General features: G+C 42.6%; 1 protein-coding gene across 2 annotated transcripts; it reads left to right on the plus strand.

Moving 5' to 3' along the window:
- Positions 1-714: 714 nt before the first annotated feature.
- Positions 715-20,661, plus strand: podxl (podocalyxin-like). Of its 2 annotated transcripts, none has more exons than XM_076076024.1 (8): positions 715-1,209; positions 13,762-14,319; positions 15,338-15,624; positions 15,749-15,772; positions 17,861-17,993; positions 18,096-18,139; positions 18,249-18,368; positions 19,438-20,661. In XM_076076024.1, exons 1-8 carry the CDS (start codon positions 1,167-1,169, stop codon positions 19,627-19,629), a joined length of 1,401 nt encoding a protein of 466 aa, XP_075932139.1. In that variant the 5' UTR covers positions 715-1,166; the 3' UTR covers positions 19,630-20,661. The 2 variants fall into 2 exon arrangements, with proteins under 2 accessions (XP_075932139.1, XP_075932137.1); XM_076076022.1 differs by having other exon boundaries at positions 720-1,209; positions 19,435-20,661.
- The last annotated feature ends 135 nt before the right edge of the window (positions 20,662-20,796 follow it).

Raw genomic sequence — 20,796 nt, forward strand, 5'->3', positions numbered from 1 at the left:
GTCAAGCCCAAGTTCTACTTGACGAGCCCGTGAGGGTCCACAGGACGTAAATATCATCGTTAGAGGGTGTCCTCCTACCGGTGCTTTGGTGTGACCGCTCGGACCAACCAAACCACCAGGAAGAGTGGCAGGCTTTGAAGTTCATTTGACACGTTCACGTCAAGTTCACATAGTAGCCAAATGGTGGAAATATAACCGTCACGTGATGCTATCGCGCCCAAAAATATGTTTCCCTATAGACTTACATTGGGAAACAGCCGTCTGAATGTCAGCGGATACTTTTTCCTTTTTTAGGTGAATCAACTTCCCAGTACAATGTATGAATATAACTGAGGCTTTATTTTGTGTTTTATATTGTGACGGAAGTCCAAGCTCCAGGTTTTAGATCTGAAGTTCACCCAGCAGCCACATGTTGAACTGTAGCCTGTGGTTTACGTGAAGACACGCTGACTGTGTGAAACAGGCCTTTCCCGTGATCAAACAAATAAAACAAAATCAAACAAAATCCCGTGATCAGTGCCGATTGTGACTTCACCCCTGCGTCCTTGAGTCATGGACCGTTTTAGAAAACGAATCAAAACCGAGGGAGGTGAACACATTGTCTCGCGGCTTCCTTTGTTATTCAAAAATGTCCCGGCAGCAGTGAGTCCAGAGCTCTGGGATTGGACCGGACTGGGTCTGCCCCTGGTTCCTCTTGATAAGGGGAGGCAGGGGCAGGGCTCCGGGGCTGCTGCACTGGCTGCTAACAGCAGAAGACTTTGGCTGAGCACAGCACAGCATCAAGCCACTGTGGGAGACAAGACAGACAGAGAGAGAGCGGTAGAGAGACACTGAGCTACAACGCTACAGCCAAGGAGACTGCAGAAACACTCTCTCCCCCCAAATCCCCAAGTCTGCACAGCGAGGAGAGAAAGAAGCAGTGGAGACAAACAAAAGCATTCTTGGCTTTCAGTTTAAGAGAAGAAAAAGAAGAAGCAGAGAAAAAAAGAAGAAGAAGTGAACAATACATTGGGCGAGATCATTTACTTGAGAGAGAAAGTGAAGGAGAAAGGCGTGACAGGACGGCGTCAGTCAGCGGTTGGGCTCGAGCTAATCATCATCCGCCTCCAGTTACGAAGTAACGGATTGTCGCGCTGCATGAAGGATAAGAAGTGGGCAGAAACAGGATGAGAGCGACTATGAGGATCACGTGGCCGCTGCTTTCACTCAGTGAGTAGAACTTGACTTAAATCTACACCTGGGAGTGATGGGTCTGTGGGTGTCATGATGCTGGAACGTGGCCTTTTCTCTGATAGTTGTAAAATGTCTCATAGGATGTCCATGATTGTTGCTGGGGGAGTGAAAGCAGTTGAAGTGTCTCTGTGCAGCAGCATCATTTAAACGCTGCAGGGCAATACGTCTGCTTTTAAAACAAACAGGTGCGCACTGACTGTTAGAATGATCGATAAAACAGTAGTGATGTATTAATGTAGAATTACTCCATTACCTTTAAAATTATGCATTTTAAATTGTCAATTTATTTTCTAAATAATAATTTAGAAGTATTCTAACAATAATTACTTCACATATCAACAGTAAAATTATACTTTATTTAAGTTAAGTAGCAATACAACAATTTTTTTAAAGAGCCCCTCACCCCCCCAGAAAATATAAAGTATCAAAATAAAAGTAATTATTCTAAAGATAAATGGCCCTGTGACTAATTTTATTAAGTAATATATTACTTTAGATGTTTTATGCTGAACATTCTATACAATGAGGTTAAAAAGTATCCCTTTAATGGAGTAGAAGTATGAAGGAGCGGGAAATTGAAGTATCTCTTAACTGTGCTCGAGTACATGTACTTTCTGTCATTAGGCAAGTGATCGGCCCCTTGCTGTGTTATCTCATCGTATTGTTGGACTTGCTGGTGAACGTGTGAGCGTCATGTCGTAGCTGCTGGAGCTGGAACTAGTTTGAACTACTTTCAATGCCGTTGAGTTTTAATCCAGTGGTTGTTGTTGGGTTGTGGGCTGTCTGCTAGTTTGACCTGAGAGGGAGGTTTTTATTTCTATTCATGTATATGCAGTATTTCACAAGGAGAAATACAAAAACTAAAACTGAATTTTGCGTGACAGAAATATCATTCTTTCCTTTTAATCATCTGGTAGTGACTCCCAGCTTGGGAACCACTGGTTAAAGTCATATTCAAATAGGCTAAATTCAAACTATAGAAGACTTTGTGACTTATGTTTTTTACTGAAAGCAGGATTACATCACCTTTAAAGTGTTTTACAATAACTACCCAAATAATTCAGCTGTTTTTATTAACTTCACAGCTCCACAGATTTCATTAGATATTTTACTGTACAATGTAGGCCTATACTTTACTACCCCATACACTGTTTGTTTTTTGTTTTTTACTTGTAGTTTACGTCATCGTGTACAGCCATTTCATCTCAATTTTGATTATGAAGCATAATACCAGATAAAAGATACACGTTAGTATGTAATACTTAATATAAAATCTCTTGAGGGGGGAAGACGGGAGGGGTGTTGAATGCAGAAAAGCTTCGATGGCTCAGTTTGTGGACACGTTCAGTCTCTAAGAAGCAAAGAGAACACAGAAACCCGTCGGTGGACGCTGACAGAGGAACACTGCCAAACTTGAAACGTGCTGCAAACCAGGGTCGCTGCCAGTAGCCTTTTTGTCTTCATCTTGCTTCTTTGTGCACAAATTGAGGAGAGTGAAATCCTCTGCATTGAACAGCAAACCCCCTACTTTTGTTTTTTTTACCCTCCTATGCGCTACTGTTGACCAGTTTGGGAAGCAGACTGTTGCTGTGTGGACTGTATTGAATCTGTAAGAAAGTAGTAATCGCACAGTAGGAGTGAGAGCTGAAACATCTGCCCCTCCCACCATCCCACCGTTAGGTCCCATCAAAGCCCCCCCCCCCCATCTTCCTCAACATACACACACACTCACACACACTCAGAGAAAGTCCTCCAATAGCTGTGGACACAAGGACCCTGAATAATGAAGCGCACCCCTGACCTCACTCCCTGGCTGAGAGGCGAGGAAAGTGTTTTTCTTTAATTATGCACCTGCCGCTCTCGCCACTACAGTAGGTGGATTCAGATGGGAGGCCTTCACTATATTTTTTTTGATTGTGTGAAGAAAACATGTGACACAGGCCCCAAAAAACTCAATCTGAAGGCTTGTCAGCACTTTTTCCTAAAAATAAAAAAGCCTGACACGGTTTTTGTGCGTTTGTGTGTTTAACGGCCTGTTATCACAAGAAGGGCTCGGAAACCTAGACATTGCAATTTTTTAGCTGAAGAGTAACTTTGTAACTGACCCTTTGTCAGACCTATCTTACCATGGAGCCCACACTGTCACTAACTGCATTCCCTGAATAAGTGTTATTTAGTTTTTGTAAAAATGAAAAAGCGATTTCAGAGAGAAACAGACAGAAGGGTCTAAAATATGTGTTTGAAGTTTATATCCAGGATCAAAACCCTTTAAAAAAAAATCACCTGGAGATCCAGACAGAAGACAATGAAACAGGAACATCACTGTTCCTGTAGAGGTCTTAATTCACAAACACAGATGAAGAGTTGAGGAGGCAGCAAGTAGAGTACAACGATTCAAGGAAGAAATTAACTTACAGCTGCTGGAAGTCCAAAAATCGAATCACAGGTGTGGTAGAAAACAGGCGGGAAAAAGTCAAAGACAGGAAGTAAAAACAAATGGTCAGATGAAGACCTCCAAACCAGGATCATTCCGTGATGATTTTTCCCGACGCACACTATCTAGTAAAGGAGCAGCTTCAGAAATGTGAATCCATTTTTTCAGAGCACCAAAAACCAGCTGAAGTGACTCCAGAATCCACCATATTTGAATGTGCCATATCCAGCTCTCCTAGACAGGGCCCTAGATGTGCAGGCCTCCTTCTTCTCTGGGCGCAGTTACTTCCTGAAGTTTCAGCTGGTTGTCACGGTGACGACAAGACTTCAGGAAGTTTCTGCGCCCAGCCAAGAAAAAGTCCCGCACACATTTGGCTTGTGTTTCCCGGACAGACATGAGATTGGTATCGATCTTCTCATAACTATAGGCAAGAAAGCAAATAGCCAAAATGTTGATATTACTCAATACGATGTAAGATTACTTGGGTTCAAAACTACTCATAAAAGTACAAAAGCGGCAGCATATTTCCCAAAATGTCAAACTATTCCTCCAGCAGCACAAGTTCTGAAAACTCACATTTCTGTATTAATGGGAGAATTGACCTATTTGTAACCAAGTCTTTCAGCATGAGTCCGTTGTTATCTTTAAGTTCTGGGGACAAAATTGTCCAATATAAAGGCTTCGATGTCATCACAATGACTATTGTTTCACTGCAAATTGGTATCATGCTTCCTGCCGGTAGAATGAACATGTATTTCTACTTCTGTCTGCTTATAAACACAGTTTTCAGTGAACATGCCATTTCGCTTTCTCAACTCAGGCTTCTGTAGCGCAGAGAATCTTCATGCTAACTGCAGCTACTTGCATCTGAAAGTTAAAAATATAGCCGGGATGCTCAAATCAAAGATTCAAAACGGTGCAGCCGAATTGAATCATCAAACGCCTGGAGGGGGTTTAAATAAACCATTTGGATCCTGTAGGAAGAAGGCAGGATCATCAGTTATCAGTCCTCTCCAGGACTTCCTAACCCCTACACAGACCGTCTTTCTGGTGCGTTTGCGGGTTCATGACTTGTCCGTTTCCTACAAGATAACAGCAGCCGGGGTTCCCGGCCTGTCTGCACACCAGCGGCCCGGGGAGACACTGCCCATTTGGCACACTCGTCTGGTGTCTGCGCTGGCTGGCGTACATGGAAGAGAATGTAGAACAATAGATGGGGGTGGAAAAAAAACATGATCAACATCCCAGTTCCCAAGGAGGGCGTGGCGGCCGGAGACGGCCTCTCCCACTCAGCCACCGCGAGGCTTTCAATCCAGCCACATGGTGGAAAAACAGGCAGAGGAGAAGTGGGAGAATATGATATTTACAGAGCAGGGTCGGTCAGATTTTTTTCAATATGCCTTTCATGACATGAAAAACAATGTGCAATGACATTATTTGGTATAAATAAGTTATGAGTTATTATGATTAGAATATAAATCATCTGCAGAAAAAGAGTTGTGTTGCTTAAAAAAACCCAAATGAGTCCTGGTAGTTCAGAATCTTTAGGTGTGATTCACAGCAAAAAATATTTTTACATTTTTTTGGTGATTGATAACCATGGATTCAGTCTCATAATTAAAGGACAAGTTTACTAATAGTCAATGGATTGCTCACTTAGCTAATCAAATGTAGTTTTATATCGTTAGCTTGCTAGCATTTACGTTTGGGTCAAAAGGCGTTTTCCTTTCTAATTTGATGAAAGTTACATGATGGAGGCTCGTGTCTTACGATTATCGTGTCTCAGATGAGACTTTTTCCGTTAAATTTTGGAAATTCCTAAACTTTTTTTTTCACCGTGTTTCAACTCACAGTTTTTAATGAGCGGTGCTCAGTTGTTATGGCCATGGTGTAGTTTAATTGTAATTTGGAAAGGTTTTTCTTCATTTTTTACATCATCAACCATCGGGTACAAGAGGTTAATGTTTGTCTGCAGATAATTATCAAATGTTTGATGTCCACGAGTCCTTGAACACCCCATTAAATCAGTCCCTGCTCGCAAAAACAATACTGTTTATTGTAATGGATAAGCTATCTCAACTCTCTGCTAATAAATCTTTACAGCATACTGATGTGTGATGAAAGCAGTCAAATCTAAATCCTGGTATGTTTTGGAAAATGGATGGCAATAAGAAGGATTTGTAGTTGGCGTGACTCTTTATGATTTATAGCAGAATTGATGCTATAAAGAAAGAAAACTTTGTCAGTTATTGTTTTGGTTTACTGTTCAAACCCCTTGGAAATACAACTCACATTCCTGACCTCCCTCGAGGACTCCTGAAGGTCCGAGGCAGCCTTTTTTTTAGGATCTGTGTGCTGTTTAGAATCCAGATGCAGTGGGTCTTGTTTTTAAAGGCCAGGCATGGCTGGCATGTGGAAGTTTCCTTCAGGGAGGAACCTCTGCTCTCTGTAAAGCTGAGCATTTCATCACTGTCTGACGCCGCAGATAAAGAGCCGCTCGCCTTCACCTCTACTGTAACCTCGCACTCCCTGCCTCTACCCAGCATGCCGCGCTGCACACCCAGGTGTCCATTAATCAGGCCCGCGGCTGGTACCGTGGCGGACCTTCGCTCGCCCTCCTCCTCTCCGTCATCCCGGGCCTCCTCATTCCTCTCCTCCCCTCATCTGTTGCTCCGTACTTTCTCAGCACTCTTTTTCATCTGCCTCATCACTTTGTGTGAACTCCCCTCACTTCTCAGGTTTTAGGAAAACAGAAAACGGCTGCTGCTCCATTAGCGGTGAGCAAAGTGTGTGTGTGTGTGTTTGTGAAATGAAACATGCCTACACACACTGAGCCTCTCCGAAAGGATTGGTTCACCAAAAGAACAAAAAACAAACCTTTTATGGTATCTATCCATGAAGATAGTTTTGTTAATTTGGGAGACTTGAACCGTTAACCGTTAGATGCATAGGTGGGTTAAAGATAACGTTGTTGTTTCTGCTATTTTGTGATGAGATATTTCATATTTTATATTCCAGGTGTTTCTCAAACATATTTTTTGAAATCCCCACCAGCCAAATACTCCATTTTAATTTCCTATGTCATTTATAGGAGCCTGTCATCCTTATCAGTTTTCTGTTTATAGATATATGCTACAGTATATATCTACTGTGAACCACACCTCAACTGTCACTGGGCTACTTTATCTTACACAGCAAGACAATTTTATATTTGCTACAATATAACAATATTTTGCAACAATATGTTTTATTTCCTTACATTTTTTAATTGTCTTTCATTCTGTTCACGCATTACAACTATGTAAAAGAGTGTCTGCTCCAGTCATATTTAGCTATAGCTAACATTACTGGTAGTTGCATGTATTTATTACAATGTGGCTTAGTGTATAGAATAGAATATTAGCTAAATAGAGATCTCTAAAATATGCTACTTAAGATAAGTAGCGTATCTTAGAGATCTCTACTTAGCTAGACTTCTTAGGCTACATTGAATATTTGAGACACTCACTCCAACTATAATATTTGCTCTTGTAACAATTTGATCATTCGATAAACCTTCAACCTCAAGGAGCCGCTTGGTTCCTTTTTGCCGACTTTCTTTGCTTTCGATGTTCGTCTTTGTTTAGCACCTTTTCAACTGTCCTTATCTGAAATGCATGATGTCATTTTCCAACACAAACACAGCTGTAAAAAAAAAAAAAAAAGTGGCAACCAAAAAATACAAGAAAAATTACACATGAGCCTATAAATATGTACAAATCATCACAAATCAAATGACGATCGCTCAAACAAAATACATGAGAAAAATATAAGAAATCATATTATAGTCTATTTAGCCTATGTGTAAAGCAATTGTTTTCCAGCTCATTTTTTACACAAAAGAAATCACAAAAAAATTAATATTTCAAGGTTTTAAACATTTCAAAAAGTGTTACAGTCAACAGACATACATTAGATTGTGTGTGAAAGCCCCACATCATCATGTCTCTATTTGATGTGTAAGTAAAAGCTATGTTGCCATAAAATAAAACATGCTCAGAGACTGATCGATAGATGACACACTGTTCATCTGTATATATGAATATAGCACATAGCTGTTAAATACACCGCTGTAGTGGGTTCAGAGACTGTCCTGCTCATTGTAGCTCATTTATCTCAGCGGAGGTGTGTGTGTGTACGCATGTGTGTGTCATGGGGGGGGTTGTTACGGAGCTCTAACATTGAACTTTTACCATCGGCTCACCCCACAGCTCGTATAAACACACATACCAGTCTGGTCTCCAAGGACAGGGAGTGTGTTATTTGTGGATAATGTGTGCAAGGGTGAGAGTGTGTGTGTGTGGTCAGTCATTTCCAGTAACATCCCCCCCCCCCCCGGTCTCTCCTCCCTTTCTCTCGTCTTCTTCTATTCCCACCGAGTGTTTTTACATTCACAGCTCATCACCTCCCTTCACAGGAGCGCACAATGTAAAGCGAGGACCCCTCCCTTCCCCACCGTTCTCCTTCCCTCACCCCCAGTCCCACAGAGAGCTGAATTACCTCTCTCAATGGGACGAGGATGGGGGCAGTCGAAACCCTGAAAAGGACCTCGGCTGCAGTGGGGTGGGGGTGGGAGTAGCCCGTTCTTGCATGGTCGCACGTGGGGGCCGGAGGGGCCTTTGTGTGGGCTGTCACCAAGCTAACGGGGCAGCTTTGTCCCGCCGGAGCTTTGGAGCGACAGCTACATTTATTTATTTACTCTCCTCCGTTTGGCGGGACCAGCGCATGTTCATGCTCAAACGCACATCAATCCGAGGGTTACAGTCAGGGTGGCTGGAAGGATAGCTGGCACGCACACACACACACACACACTGTGTCATACAGCTTAGTAACTCATATGCCCGTTTTACAACATAATACAATCCTATTACAATTATCTCTCAGTAGATTCTACCGTCATGTTACTTATGTTCAGGTGTTCCTGTTATTTTGTCCACCCCATTTAGTTTTTATGATGTGGCCTGTCGATGTTTTTTTGCAGCTATATGGATGTGATGTAATGTGTGTATTAGGGGTGTCGCGTTACCGTGGTGTTAAAAAATTTAATATTGATATCATATTCATAACACACGTTTGATGATATTGTCTAAGTAATCCAGCACCTAAGAAAAATAATTTCATATAGACAATATAAACAATGAAAGATGGGTTTGACTGTATCATGTCGTGATAATATGGCGAATTATTTTGGCCACGATAATGATGTAGTGATAAATCTGATCTCGTGACAGCGCCATTGTGCGACACGTGGTTCTACAGAATCTACACCACGAGGCCAGAAGTATGTAGACGTAGACCAGAGCGGCTCTTCGTCTCTTCGTCCTCTGTTTCTTAAACATCGGACACCGAGAACAATTTTGTCCAGATTATGTACAATTTTACTTTTTTTTTAAAAACGATCTGAACTGAAAATATATAATCTGAAACTGAAAAATATAAGAACTCAAATATCAAAATATATATGAAAGTGAAAAATGAAAAAAAAAAATGTATTCGAAAACAATCCAGAACTGAATCAAAATTATATTCAACCCAAAAAAACTTTTCATTCACTTATTTTTATTTTGAATACATTGCTGTATTTTTCAATGTTCAAGACCACAACTTGAACTTTCAGGTTCACATTTTTTTTTCAAATGAACAAAACTTTTGACCTGGATTTAGCTCCATACACCCAGAACACGGACTGTGAGCCAGACCGGATCACCCAACGGCGGTGTCGGACCTCACTGACGCTCCCGTGGCTGAATGGGGACAAACGATACCACTGACATGAACAGTATTTGCTCAGACAGAGAGCTATAAAACTGTCCCCTCTGTCTCTTCAGTCTTATCCCTTCCATGTTGCGGCCTGTGTGGGGCCTTGTTCCTGCATTGGGGGGCATTTATTTACAACATGGCAGCCAGGGGAAGGGAGGACAATTCAACCAGTCTCCACCCTCTGGCCACACTGTCAGCAGGTTCGCACCGACAGCGGGCCCTCCTACGGGGAGGTCAGGGAGGCAGAGAGCACCCTTTGACCTGCTCTGGACCTCCACTTAGTCTCAGGGAATAATGATCATTTTCGGTCTAATGCTGCAGACAAACTTCCCTATGGCACTAATGATGTCGTACACCTAAACGAAAGTGAGAACAATAGAAACAACTGGCAGAAGACCAACGACAGTCCCTTTAGTCAATGCTTATTACAGATAATCAACAGAAGTGTTTCCTGTCACTGAAGTGAGCCAAGAAGTAGAAGGAAGAGCCAGGGAAAGGAAGGCCCGTCGGTTCTCACACCCTCTGCTGTCTGACCCTCACACCGGGGCAGGTCACACGATGCGACAAACAGCGTAGCAACAGAGACTAGGCTCTAAAGTAAAGGTGTAGCGAAATAGGAATGAGCTCCACACACTCTGTGCAGACTGAGGTCACAGGGTTCAGGGCCCGGAGAGGACGTTCACAAAGCATGGATAGAAAGTAGACAACTTGTTCTTGGACTCTATCTGGGAGTGATACGCAGTGTTATGCTTCTTTTTAGAGTAACTTGGGACTTCTCAAGTATCTACTTTTGCTACTTTAGTTCTGTGATTTGAGTAGAATGAAGTTACTTTTATTGTTATTGATATTTTTAAAGCAGAATATGAGACAAAAAAAAAAAAAGAGGACACAATCTTTCAGTTTTGGTCAAAAGGTTTTTCTTATGTCTCGGATCTTGAGTGGATAACATGATGCTTTTTGAAAAAAAGCATCATGTTTGCTTATTATTATTTGCTTATTATTTTTTGCTTTTCGCTTATTATTATTTGCTTATTATTTTTGCTTTTCGCTTATTATTCAAATACCTCTTTATACTACTGAAAGAAGTATTAGTTGATTTTGGGCCACTTGGGGGCAGTGAAACAACCTGTGAACACAATATTGTTGCATGTCCCCTTGTTTCCTGTCATTTCTACTGTTTCTATCAAAATTAAAAATGCCCCGAAAAATACGTTCTTATACAACTAAACTGTATTCTCAGTTAAGTTTTGAGAGAAATGTATTTTCTCCCTGATTACAGGCGCAGTTTTTTTTAACACGTGGTTAACGTTGAAGAAAAGAAAGAAAACATCACAGTTTGGCTTAAAATGTGTTACATTATCTAAGTTATGGCTGTAAAGTCAAATTAATCAACATTGACTTCCAGTTTCATACAGGACACAAACGGCGAACTCCTGGGTGAAAGTCCTGTGTTTGTTTGGAAACGTACTTGTCATAACTCAAATACAAACCCTGAAAACATATTTGGCAATGCAGTTTCACTGTATGGAAACTTAATGTTTTGGAAACCAGGCTGGCTAGATAGGTTGCTTGCAGTTTGTCCATCCAAGCTTTTTTTTTTGCTGCCTGCTGCCACCGCTAACTTTCACATTACACATAATCATTTCATGGATTGGTCATTTTAAACTGACTAGTGCAGCTAAACTTAACCCGAGAAACTACTAATAATATGTCACTGCACTAATTCCAACAAGAATGATGTTATTGTCAAAGTCATTGTGAGTCACTAAAGTAAACCTCTTTAGATGGCAACAAGAGGGAGGTAGTGTGTGTGTGTGTGTGTGTGTGTGTGTGTGTGTGTGTGTGTGTGTGTGTGTGTGTGTGTGTGTGTGTGTGTGTGTGTTTCCAGAGGTGGTGAGGAATGAGTGGGCGAGTCAAAAACAATCTATGACACTGATAGCAGTCGCTGTTGCCCGCTAAGAAACAGACGCGTCAGTGACAGCTCGGGGTCAGCGGGGGTCGCACCAAAACAAGACGCTTCACCTGGGGGAGGGAGAGCGTGAGATGAGAGACAGCAGGCTGGAATGAGACGATGACTGACTGACTGCGAAGACATCTCACCAGAAAAACAAACTCCTGGCAGATAAAGTGTAGTTAGCAGGAAAGATTTGGTCACTGCAATAACTCAATGTGTCAATCTGCAGCCCTGCGTCATCTTTGGAAAACACACACTTAACTCCAACTTCCGTGGACTGAACTGGGCTCAATCAGTGGAGTCCTCTGAGCGGAGGACTCCGGCAGCCGTACTCTCTTAGTAACGGCGTTTGCGGCAGCAGGCCGAGGGCTGATAAGTCCATGCTTTTTAGAGACAGGACAGCCCCGGCTCCACCGGCCTCCACTTGAATTTATCTGCTTACACCTGACAGCGTCCCTAACGCTGCCTTCACACGCTGTGGGAATTGCGGGCGAGAGGAGCTTGCGAGAATCTCCTGAAACGTTTTCGGGAAACGTTTGTTTATGTTACAGCGACAAAGCCTGACAAGCTGAACATTTGATTCAACCCTAGATTATGAGCTTTATGTGCATTAAGATTTATAGGGATTAAAGGGATTATTCTTGCTGACTGAGGAATTTGCTGCCCTGAATTTAGTTTGTTGTAGGTGATTTGGTGACTAGATGGAGAAGATGCTGTGTTTTCCCAGTTTTCAACATGTAAACTTGAAGATTAATTAAGTGATGTTCTTTATTTTTCTTAATGTCCACAAATCCCATTAAAAGACCAAAACCATACCTGTATACCATCTTCTTCCTTGCGTGCCGTAGACCTCCATTAAAAACAATGGTAAAACTAGAGCACCGAAGGTGGATTAATCCGCCGCTGAAAATAGTCCCCAACAAATGCACATCTGGGAAAATGAAAGCCACCCATCGCCATCCTCCATTCAATGTAACCTAAACACACCATCTTGTTTTCCATGACCACTTGTGTAGCGCAGATTCGTAGGATATCCACTAGCACTTTGAATACGAAGTATTTTGAAAGTCAACATTCAGTCTTAACTATGCAATCAGAAGTTGACAAAACAGTCTCACCTCAAGGTCCATTGAGTAGCTGTTCCGGAGCTTTCAGCCGTGTCACATCGGCAGATTCAGCTCGCTCTGTGACCAACGGAACTGTAGGTGTTAACACATTTTGTAATATGAGAATTGGCAGTCACGGTCCATGAACTGTGTTATCATACATAGTGATAGTAAACGGTACTGTATGTAGGTCATAAGGGACAGGGACTGATGGCAACACTAAATGAACATGGTTACTCATCTGTTGTATATTTGCACCACACTTGTGTTTTTGCATGGTTTAACGTTTTCATCCCAAAGATTGCACACAAACACAGCAAGCAGGTGGATTTCCTATAAGTTGATTTTCATTGTCATCGGCTGCCTAAATGTCAGGCATTCAAGAATCTAAAATAACACCGTGTGGTTTATAAAATGACTGTCAATGAGGGGAAATACATGTGAGTTGCAATAAATAGAATCCAACATGTTAAAAAAAGAAAAATTACATAATGTACATACCATTTAGAATGACTACGTGTAACCGCATGTGTCACCACACATGTATGCTGACGATCCAGCGGGGGGGGGGGGGGGGGGGGGGGGGGGTAAGGCCATTGTTTTCTGGCCGTGGAGCCAGGCGACGATTGTTCACGGGGCACTCCAAGCGGGGCCGTGGTCGCGGGTGTGGTGCTTCCAAGTTTATTGTGTGCAGCATCCTGTGCTGGTCGATATAAATAGAGCAACAGAGGAAGACGAAGAGCTGCGACAGAAGCTTACAGCTCTTTGAAAAAAAAATGCAGGACATGCAGGAGCAGAGGTCGACGTAGCTCAGACTTCAGAGGACTCCGCTAGATTTGACTTTGACTATTTAAAAAAAGGCCATTATTCTAAATTAAAGCTGCACCAATCTGTGTTTTCTATATATCCAATGGTTAGTTAGCAGCTAAAGAGACACATTTTTCTCAGAAGTTGGTGGAGAACAAAACAGAGGAATAAATATCAGACTTGCATTCTTCAGGTAGACAGAAACACTTCTCCAAATAAATGTCACTGCTCCCATGTCTGCTGGACGTGTAAATAGTCAACATATTCATACCAACTTTATGAAGCGATAGTATGTCAATGTTGTGTTTTGTAGCTTGTTGTGCTGCCCCTAAGTAGCCACAAAATCTGTCAATGCAGGTTTCCGTAAACCACTGCTACTGACTGGTTTGTTATAATAAAATAACAGTTATGTTTTGTTCACTCCTTAGGCTTCCTATTTCTCAGCGTCTGTTCAAAAGCAGATAGCGAGAGTACTACTTCTGTGACATCGGCCAGGCCAACTAGTGGCAGTAAGAACGTAACTGTAACGGCTCTAATATCCACAAGGCCAGCTGCTGTGGTCACCACGCCCGCTATGACTGCGACATCCAAGCCTACAGACAAGCCAACCTCTGCCGGACAACAAACGCCCACTGTCACAAACAACACACTAGCACCTCCCATGTCCTCTGGGCCCCCCACTACTATGAGGATTGCCACTGCTGCTGCTACTGTGACCCCGGCCCCCAGCTCACCAAAGAACGTGGTCCCAACCACAATAGCTGACAGCAGCAGCGTTTCAGCTGTAACCACCAAGGCCACCACAATGCAGACACCTGAAGCCTCCGCACCCGGTAACACATCTGGGACTGGAGTGCCCACCACCGGGCTGCCTGGCAACGTGGGGACAATCGAAATCACAAAGGTCTTGACGGTTGCCCCTACGTCGGGGCAACAGTCTGTGACTCACACCATCATCGCCACCAAGACCAGCCAGGACAGCAAAGGTAAATCCCTCTATATGCCAACCTGAGAACAACACACCTCATGATGGGAATGACTGAGGGTTCATTTCAAACTTTTAATGGCCCAAGTCGCCCAAAACAGTTGACTTGAATCAAAACTTGTAAATAAATTAACAAAAAACAAATGCACAGATTGACTTTATAAATATAAATGATTATTGGAGTATTTCGTCTAGTAACTATTCAATCTGGTGGTTTCATCGAGACAAAGAAGATAATTTGAGCTCATTATTTCAAATGTGCATGCCTGCTTTTTCAAAATGACACTGAGCTGACAAAAGAATGTTAAGCCGTTTAAAAAGTGATCGTCACTGATTGGCTCAGAGGGGCCTGCATCACCAGAGGTGTAGACTCAAGTCACACGACTTGGACTCAAGTCAGAATGGAGTCATACATTTGATGATTATAGACTTGACCAAATTAAAAAAATAACTGGGACTTTAACACTAACTTCCCTTTTGACTTGAAAATGCTTGAAACCCTCCCCCAAGCCCAAATATAAAAAAGTTATTTCATTTTAAAAGCGTGCCACGAATCAATTCATCTCCTGAATCAAGTCACGTTAACGCTTTCCACCTCCAGCAAGTCGACACTTAATTCCCCGGTGCACTTTGTTTGAACCGGTTCGACAGCATCCGATCAAGCTGCAGGAAAGAACGTTACGTTATTGTGCACCCGAGAGTAAAGAAATGATTACAAAGATAATTCTGTTCACGTACAAAGACTACGCACTGGTCAACAAGTACGCAAAAGGTGTGGCCGAAAATTACAGTCAGTGATGCAAATGGCATTATCTATTAACATTTGATGAAGAGCACCGTATGACTTGTTTAGGACTTGACACTCAAAGTTTAGGACTTGGGACTTGTCAGTCTTGACCCAGGACTTGAGTACAAAGATTTGAGACTTACTTGTGCCAAATGATCAACAATGTCCCACCTCTATGCATCACTATCAGGGGACAATATTTTTACTGTTGTCGCATTGTTTCTGGTTGAAGGTGGCGAGAAAACAACTGTGGCGGTTACAGGCCACGAGCAGACAGTGGCGAGGGCCACAGAGCTAACTGGGAACACGGTGACCACCAGCACCCCCTCCCCCCTGGCCAAGGCAGGATCTCCTGCACCACAGACCATTGGTACCAAAGCTGGAACCACGTCCCCGCAAACCTCCACCGCCACAACCCCAATCCCCACCGCCACAACCACAATCCCCACCACCAGCAGCACCAGCAGCACCACCAGCACCACCAGCAGCACCGCAGCAGCTCAGCCAAAGACGTTTTTGGTAAGACACACTGTGACAAAAGGGAAGAGTTAGAGTTAGTGTGTTCACTTGCCTTCACTTTACATTAACATATATCAAAAATGCTTTTGACTGACGTACTGTTTTTCATTAATTATTTTTGCAGTATTCTCTAAACAACGGGCATGGGGTAAGATTTTGCTTTATTTGTTATCTGTTTCAGGCATCAGACTGTTTCCATTCACCCAAACAATACATGTGACAATAAACACAGTTTGTGTTCTGAATTTCAACGAGCCTCTGCCATTGTCCTAAGGCAGGCCCACACCCTTTCCACTCCTTTCTCCATTGACATTTACTCCCCAAAGTTAGAGAATAATCGTGCAACATCCTGCAGGAAGAAAAAGAACAATAAGTCATGTTTTATATACTGTACCATCGTGTCCTTTTTAGTGCTACAGCTTTTGCATCAGTTGCCGATGCATTTAGTGACTTATGTTGAACTTCTGCTTATGTGTTATTCTTCAGGTAAGAAAAATGTAATTATGATGTACTTGCTATACTGCTTCACAAATCCATTTACAGCATTTTGCAGCCTATGTGTAGCACTCATTATTAATTATAAATATGCAGCGACCTTCCTAAGGGAAGCATCACTAGAATAAACCTCAGACAATTACACAAAATGATAGTCAATCGACAAAAAGTGTGTGGACACCACATTACATTACAGTTCATTTAGCAGACGCTTTTATCCAAAGCAACTTACAATAAGTGTATTCAACATAGATGTTCAAGAGAACTACTAGTCACCAGAAGTCATAAGTGCATCTCCTTTTTGAGACAAGCATCTAAGAGCATAAACCAGAGCAAAAGTACAGAAACAAACTAATATGAATACAATAAGTGCTAAGTGGAAGGCTCAGGGCGGGTGCATGAGAATTAGATAACCTGACACTTCTTACAGTAATCAACAGCAGAATCAAACATTACCAAGGCAACAACACAGAGAGTTATAAACAATATAAACTCCACAGCGGATGCAGCCACAAACTCACATATTACAGCTAAGGAGAGGCCGCACAGTTGTAACACACCGCGAAGCCGCACAATCAACGGTGGCTGCTGGGCATTACAATGGAGGGAGAGAGGGTGTTGTAGCCTCGTACTGTTAAAGCGTAATATAACCAGTCCACTCAGCCTCTCTGTCCCACTATAACCAGTCCACTCAGCCTCTCTGTCCCACTATAACCAGTCCCCTCAGCCTCTCTGTCCCACTATAACCAGTCCACTCAGCCTCTCTGTCCCACTACAACCAGTCCACTCAGCCTCTCTGTCCCACTATAACCAGTGCACTGAGCCTCTCTGTCCCACTATAACCAGTCCTCTCAGCCTCTCTGTCCCACTACAACCAGTCCACTCAGCCTCTATATCTCACTATAACCAGTCCCCTCAGCCTCTCTGTCCCACTATATAACCAGTCCACCAGTGGCGGGCCGTGCATTTGCAACATGCACCTGTTGATGAGGCAACATCCAAGGTGTGTTCGATTTGGGTCACTCAGCGTGCTCACTGGGTGGTGGATTAAATCTGTCATTAATAAAGGAAGATGCTAACTTGTTTTTAAACTATGCCAAAATACAATAATACTAACTATACCCTGCAGAGGGCAGACACACCAGCAACTTCTTCTGTGCTGCAACTGCTGACTCATCTCCTGTCTTCTGTTCCATTCTAACACGGTGTATCGGGATCTTTAAATGTGACTTTTGTTTCTAGAATGTAAAGGAGCTGGAGAAAAAATGGACATTTCCTCTAAATTATCTCCCAGGTAAATATTTAAGTAAACTAGTCTGAAAAAAAACACGAATACTTCCCACCAGTGAAGGAGGCTCTGGGCGGATCCATCATCAGGAAACAGTGAAGCTCGCTATAAACAAAAAAAGGATTCCAGTAACTGGGTGGAAAAAGTGTCTTCAGTGGGAACCCTTCCTGCCTTTCACTAGTTTCCTTCTTTCCCACACCTCTTTCATATACTCACCCTCTCTGTCTGACGGCCTACACAGCTGTGCCGTTCCATTACACACCAGAAATACCCCACACATCACAGCATAGGAAGATATGACATCAGCCGTCACTTTTGACCTTCCTGTCCAAACTGTGACCGCATAGAAGCTTAGCGTCGGCTCAGCTCGGAGTCATTCATGGAAAAATAGAAAAATGTAAAGGATTTATTATTTGCAGAGATGTTTACAGATGTGCCCCTTTTTACCTTCAGAAAGAGGAGGAGAAAGATCTGGTGGAGCTGTGCAGGCGGCTGATGGTCAATTTGCAAGATGGGAATTGCACCCTCACATGGCAGCACCACAACGGCAAAATACAGGTAGACTGTGTGGAGATAAATGGACAAGGTGAGGCATTGTCCTCTTTGGAAAAGTCACATTTGTCAGGTTGAATTAGAGGCCAACTGAATTTTCTATCTGCTAACAAATACACCTGAATGTATCTCACAGTGAAAACCAGTACTATGAAGAAAATCTATGAAGAAATCACCAAGGTAAGGGTTAACACATGGTATCGTCAGCATATTGAAACACTTGCAGAGTCAGTGACGGGCTCCGCGGTGTTAAGAGATGTCATTCTGTTATTGTATTCTCTGCTTAAAGAAACCAACAGATAGCAAAACCCTGATAGCCATCCTGGCCTCCAGTGGAGCTCTGCTGATCATGATCGTCATCCTCGCCGTTTGTGCCTCTCACCATCGCAAGCCGTACAACGAGAACCAGGTAGTGCTACAAAACGTCCCACAGGGGTTGACCCTCAAGGGCTCACATTACTTCAGGTTTTCTTTTGGTCGGTGTGGACGAATAGTGTTCCCTCTGTACCAACCAGTGGTTGGTCCCGTTTTGATTGATTTTTTTCTATACTAGTGTAACAACATGAGCAAAGATAATACAGCTGTCGGCAGTACTCAACAGTACTCAGCCCTGCTGCACACATGCCGGGACAAACTTCCCCCTTGATTAGAAGATTTATGCATGATAATGAATACAAATGTAACTGTAAAACGTAAAAATGTCAATGCATAGATTTCGAATTAGTTTAAAGTGACTTGAAGAGAAACTTATTTTCCAACTTGGACCCTATTCTTCCATGTTTTTGTGTCTTAAGTGACTAATGGGGACAACAGTCTCTGAAATGGAGTGAGAAGCTGCAGCCGCCATACAGGCTGCAATGTTATTCCTCGCCGTCAATGTACGTCCACTTAAAGTGCTTGTTTTTGCTGCAGACAGGGTCAGATTGTTGTTATTAGTCTCTGACAACTTTACAGAAAGAACTTTGCAGAGATATAAAACCTTTTTCTTTTACCCTTCGCTTGATTCGCTCCGTTTGTCATTGCTTGTCTCGCTCAAGGAGAAGTCTCGTTCTGAAATCTCGCATCGCATCCACATTGTAGAAATCCACTATTCAGCCATGAAGTTGAAAAACAACAAACTCTGATAATACCAGCACTCCTCTCTCAGACTCTCACACCCGTTTACACCGTTGTCTTCCGGCAACAAGTCACCTCTCACCGGATTTACGAACGAGACTTCTCCTCGAGCGTGACTTGGTTAGACGGATCGGATCGGATCAAGTGAAAAGTAAAGAAAAAGGTTCCATTTCTCTGTAGGGTTCTTTCCATAATGTTGTCAGACATTTCTAACAATCTGAGCCTGTCAGCCCCAAAAACAAACACTTTTAGTGGACATACTTCAACCAGACATAGAAAATAAGTTTCCCTTTAACATAAATAAGCAGTATCAAATATGAAGACAGCTTTTAGAGACTTTGTCCCTTTAATCCCTGCAGCAGCACCTGACAGAGGAGCTGCACACGGTGGAGAACGGATACCACGACAACCCGACGCTGGAGGTGATGGAGGTGCAGCCGGAGATGCAAGAGAAGAAGGTGGCGCTGAACGGAGAGTTCAACGACAGCTGGATCGTCCCCATCGACAACCTGCTGAAGGAGGACATAGTGGACGAGGAGGACACGCACTTGTAGAGAGACGACTGGGGACAGAGGAGGAAGAGGAGGAGGAAAAGGAAGAGGAGGAGGAGGAGGAGGAGGAGGAGGAGGAAAAGGAGACGGCGACAGAACAAACGCCAAAACAAACAAAATAATCCAAACCTCTTGCTCCATGCCAGCCCTTATCTTACACTCCTGACCCTGGAGGTTGTTGTCCCTGTAGCTAGAGAAGACAAACACATACTTCCTATACATCAGCCACGCCCCCACATTAATGCTGTCTGTCTGTTTGATATATTTCTACTCTAGTTTGATAGGAAAAAATAAATGAAGATTAAAAGTATCAAAGCCTTTGGGGATGAAGTACCAATCAAATAGTACAAGGTGGCCTTTAAAAAACTCCACTAAATGTTTTGACTAAACATTTGTTTTTATAAGTGACTTCACACAATTCACTCTGAAAACTCTAAGCGCTCCAGACCAGACAAGAAAATTGTGCCTTTTCATAAAAAAAAGAGAGTTGATTTGTACACAATCACCTGTAAATAAAGTACTTTCAAGTTATTTTCTGCGAGTGAGGAAGAGTCAGGTGACGTTGTTAAACGGATTGCTGGCTCCGGAGGCCCAATGAGGAGGAAGCTCAGAGAGGTAACACCGACGCCGGCTGCCTCCGCAGTTCTAGAGTTACTATTAGACGTAGAGGACCTCGGGGCGCTTCTCCGCTTTTGGCTGTGAAGGCGGCGCCGGTTAACTGTTCATTAAGAAAGACGATGTCCACTAAGACGCTTCTTTAGGTGAATAGAAAAAAAGACAAATGGGCTTTTAATCCACAGTGCCACATTTTGAGGCCAGGGTGTACGGAAGTTTTGTTTTGCGCTCTCTCGATACATTTAACGTGAATACAAACGAGGGGAAAAGGTTCCAGCTTTCTTAATAAAATGCGAAGTCCGAAATTGGAGACGCGTAACAGCGGTAACTCGTGCCACTCTCATGTAACCAAACGATGATTTGTGAGAATCAGAAAGACTGAACTTGTTTCTTTATTCATTTATATATATATATATATATATATATATATATATATATATATATATATATATATATAAATAAATATATATATATATATATATATATATATGAAGCGTTATTGACGTTACATAGCCGTCTGCCATCATCTTTTATGAACGCCGTTGTCATTACCGC

Source organism: Anarhichas minor, unplaced genomic scaffold (genome assembly GCF_050575085.1).
Source record: "Anarhichas minor isolate MPS153535 unplaced genomic scaffold, ASM5057508v1 ptg000055l, whole genome shotgun sequence".
NCBI classification, from domain to species: Eukaryota; Metazoa; Chordata; class Actinopteri; order Perciformes; family Anarhichadidae; genus Anarhichas; species Anarhichas minor.

Coding starts and splice junctions, on each gene's coding strand:
- podxl (XM_076076022.1), top strand. CDS start 1,167: ATGAGAGCGACTATGAGGATCACGTGGCCGCTGCTTTCACTCA. Junction 15,625..15,748: donor CTCAGCCAAAGACGTTTTTG/GTAAGACACACT, acceptor TTATTTTTGCAG/TATTCTCTAAACAACGGGCA. Junction 17,994..18,095: donor TGTGGAGATAAATGGACAAG/GTGAGGCATTGT, acceptor TGTATCTCACAG/TGAAAACCAGTACTATGAAG.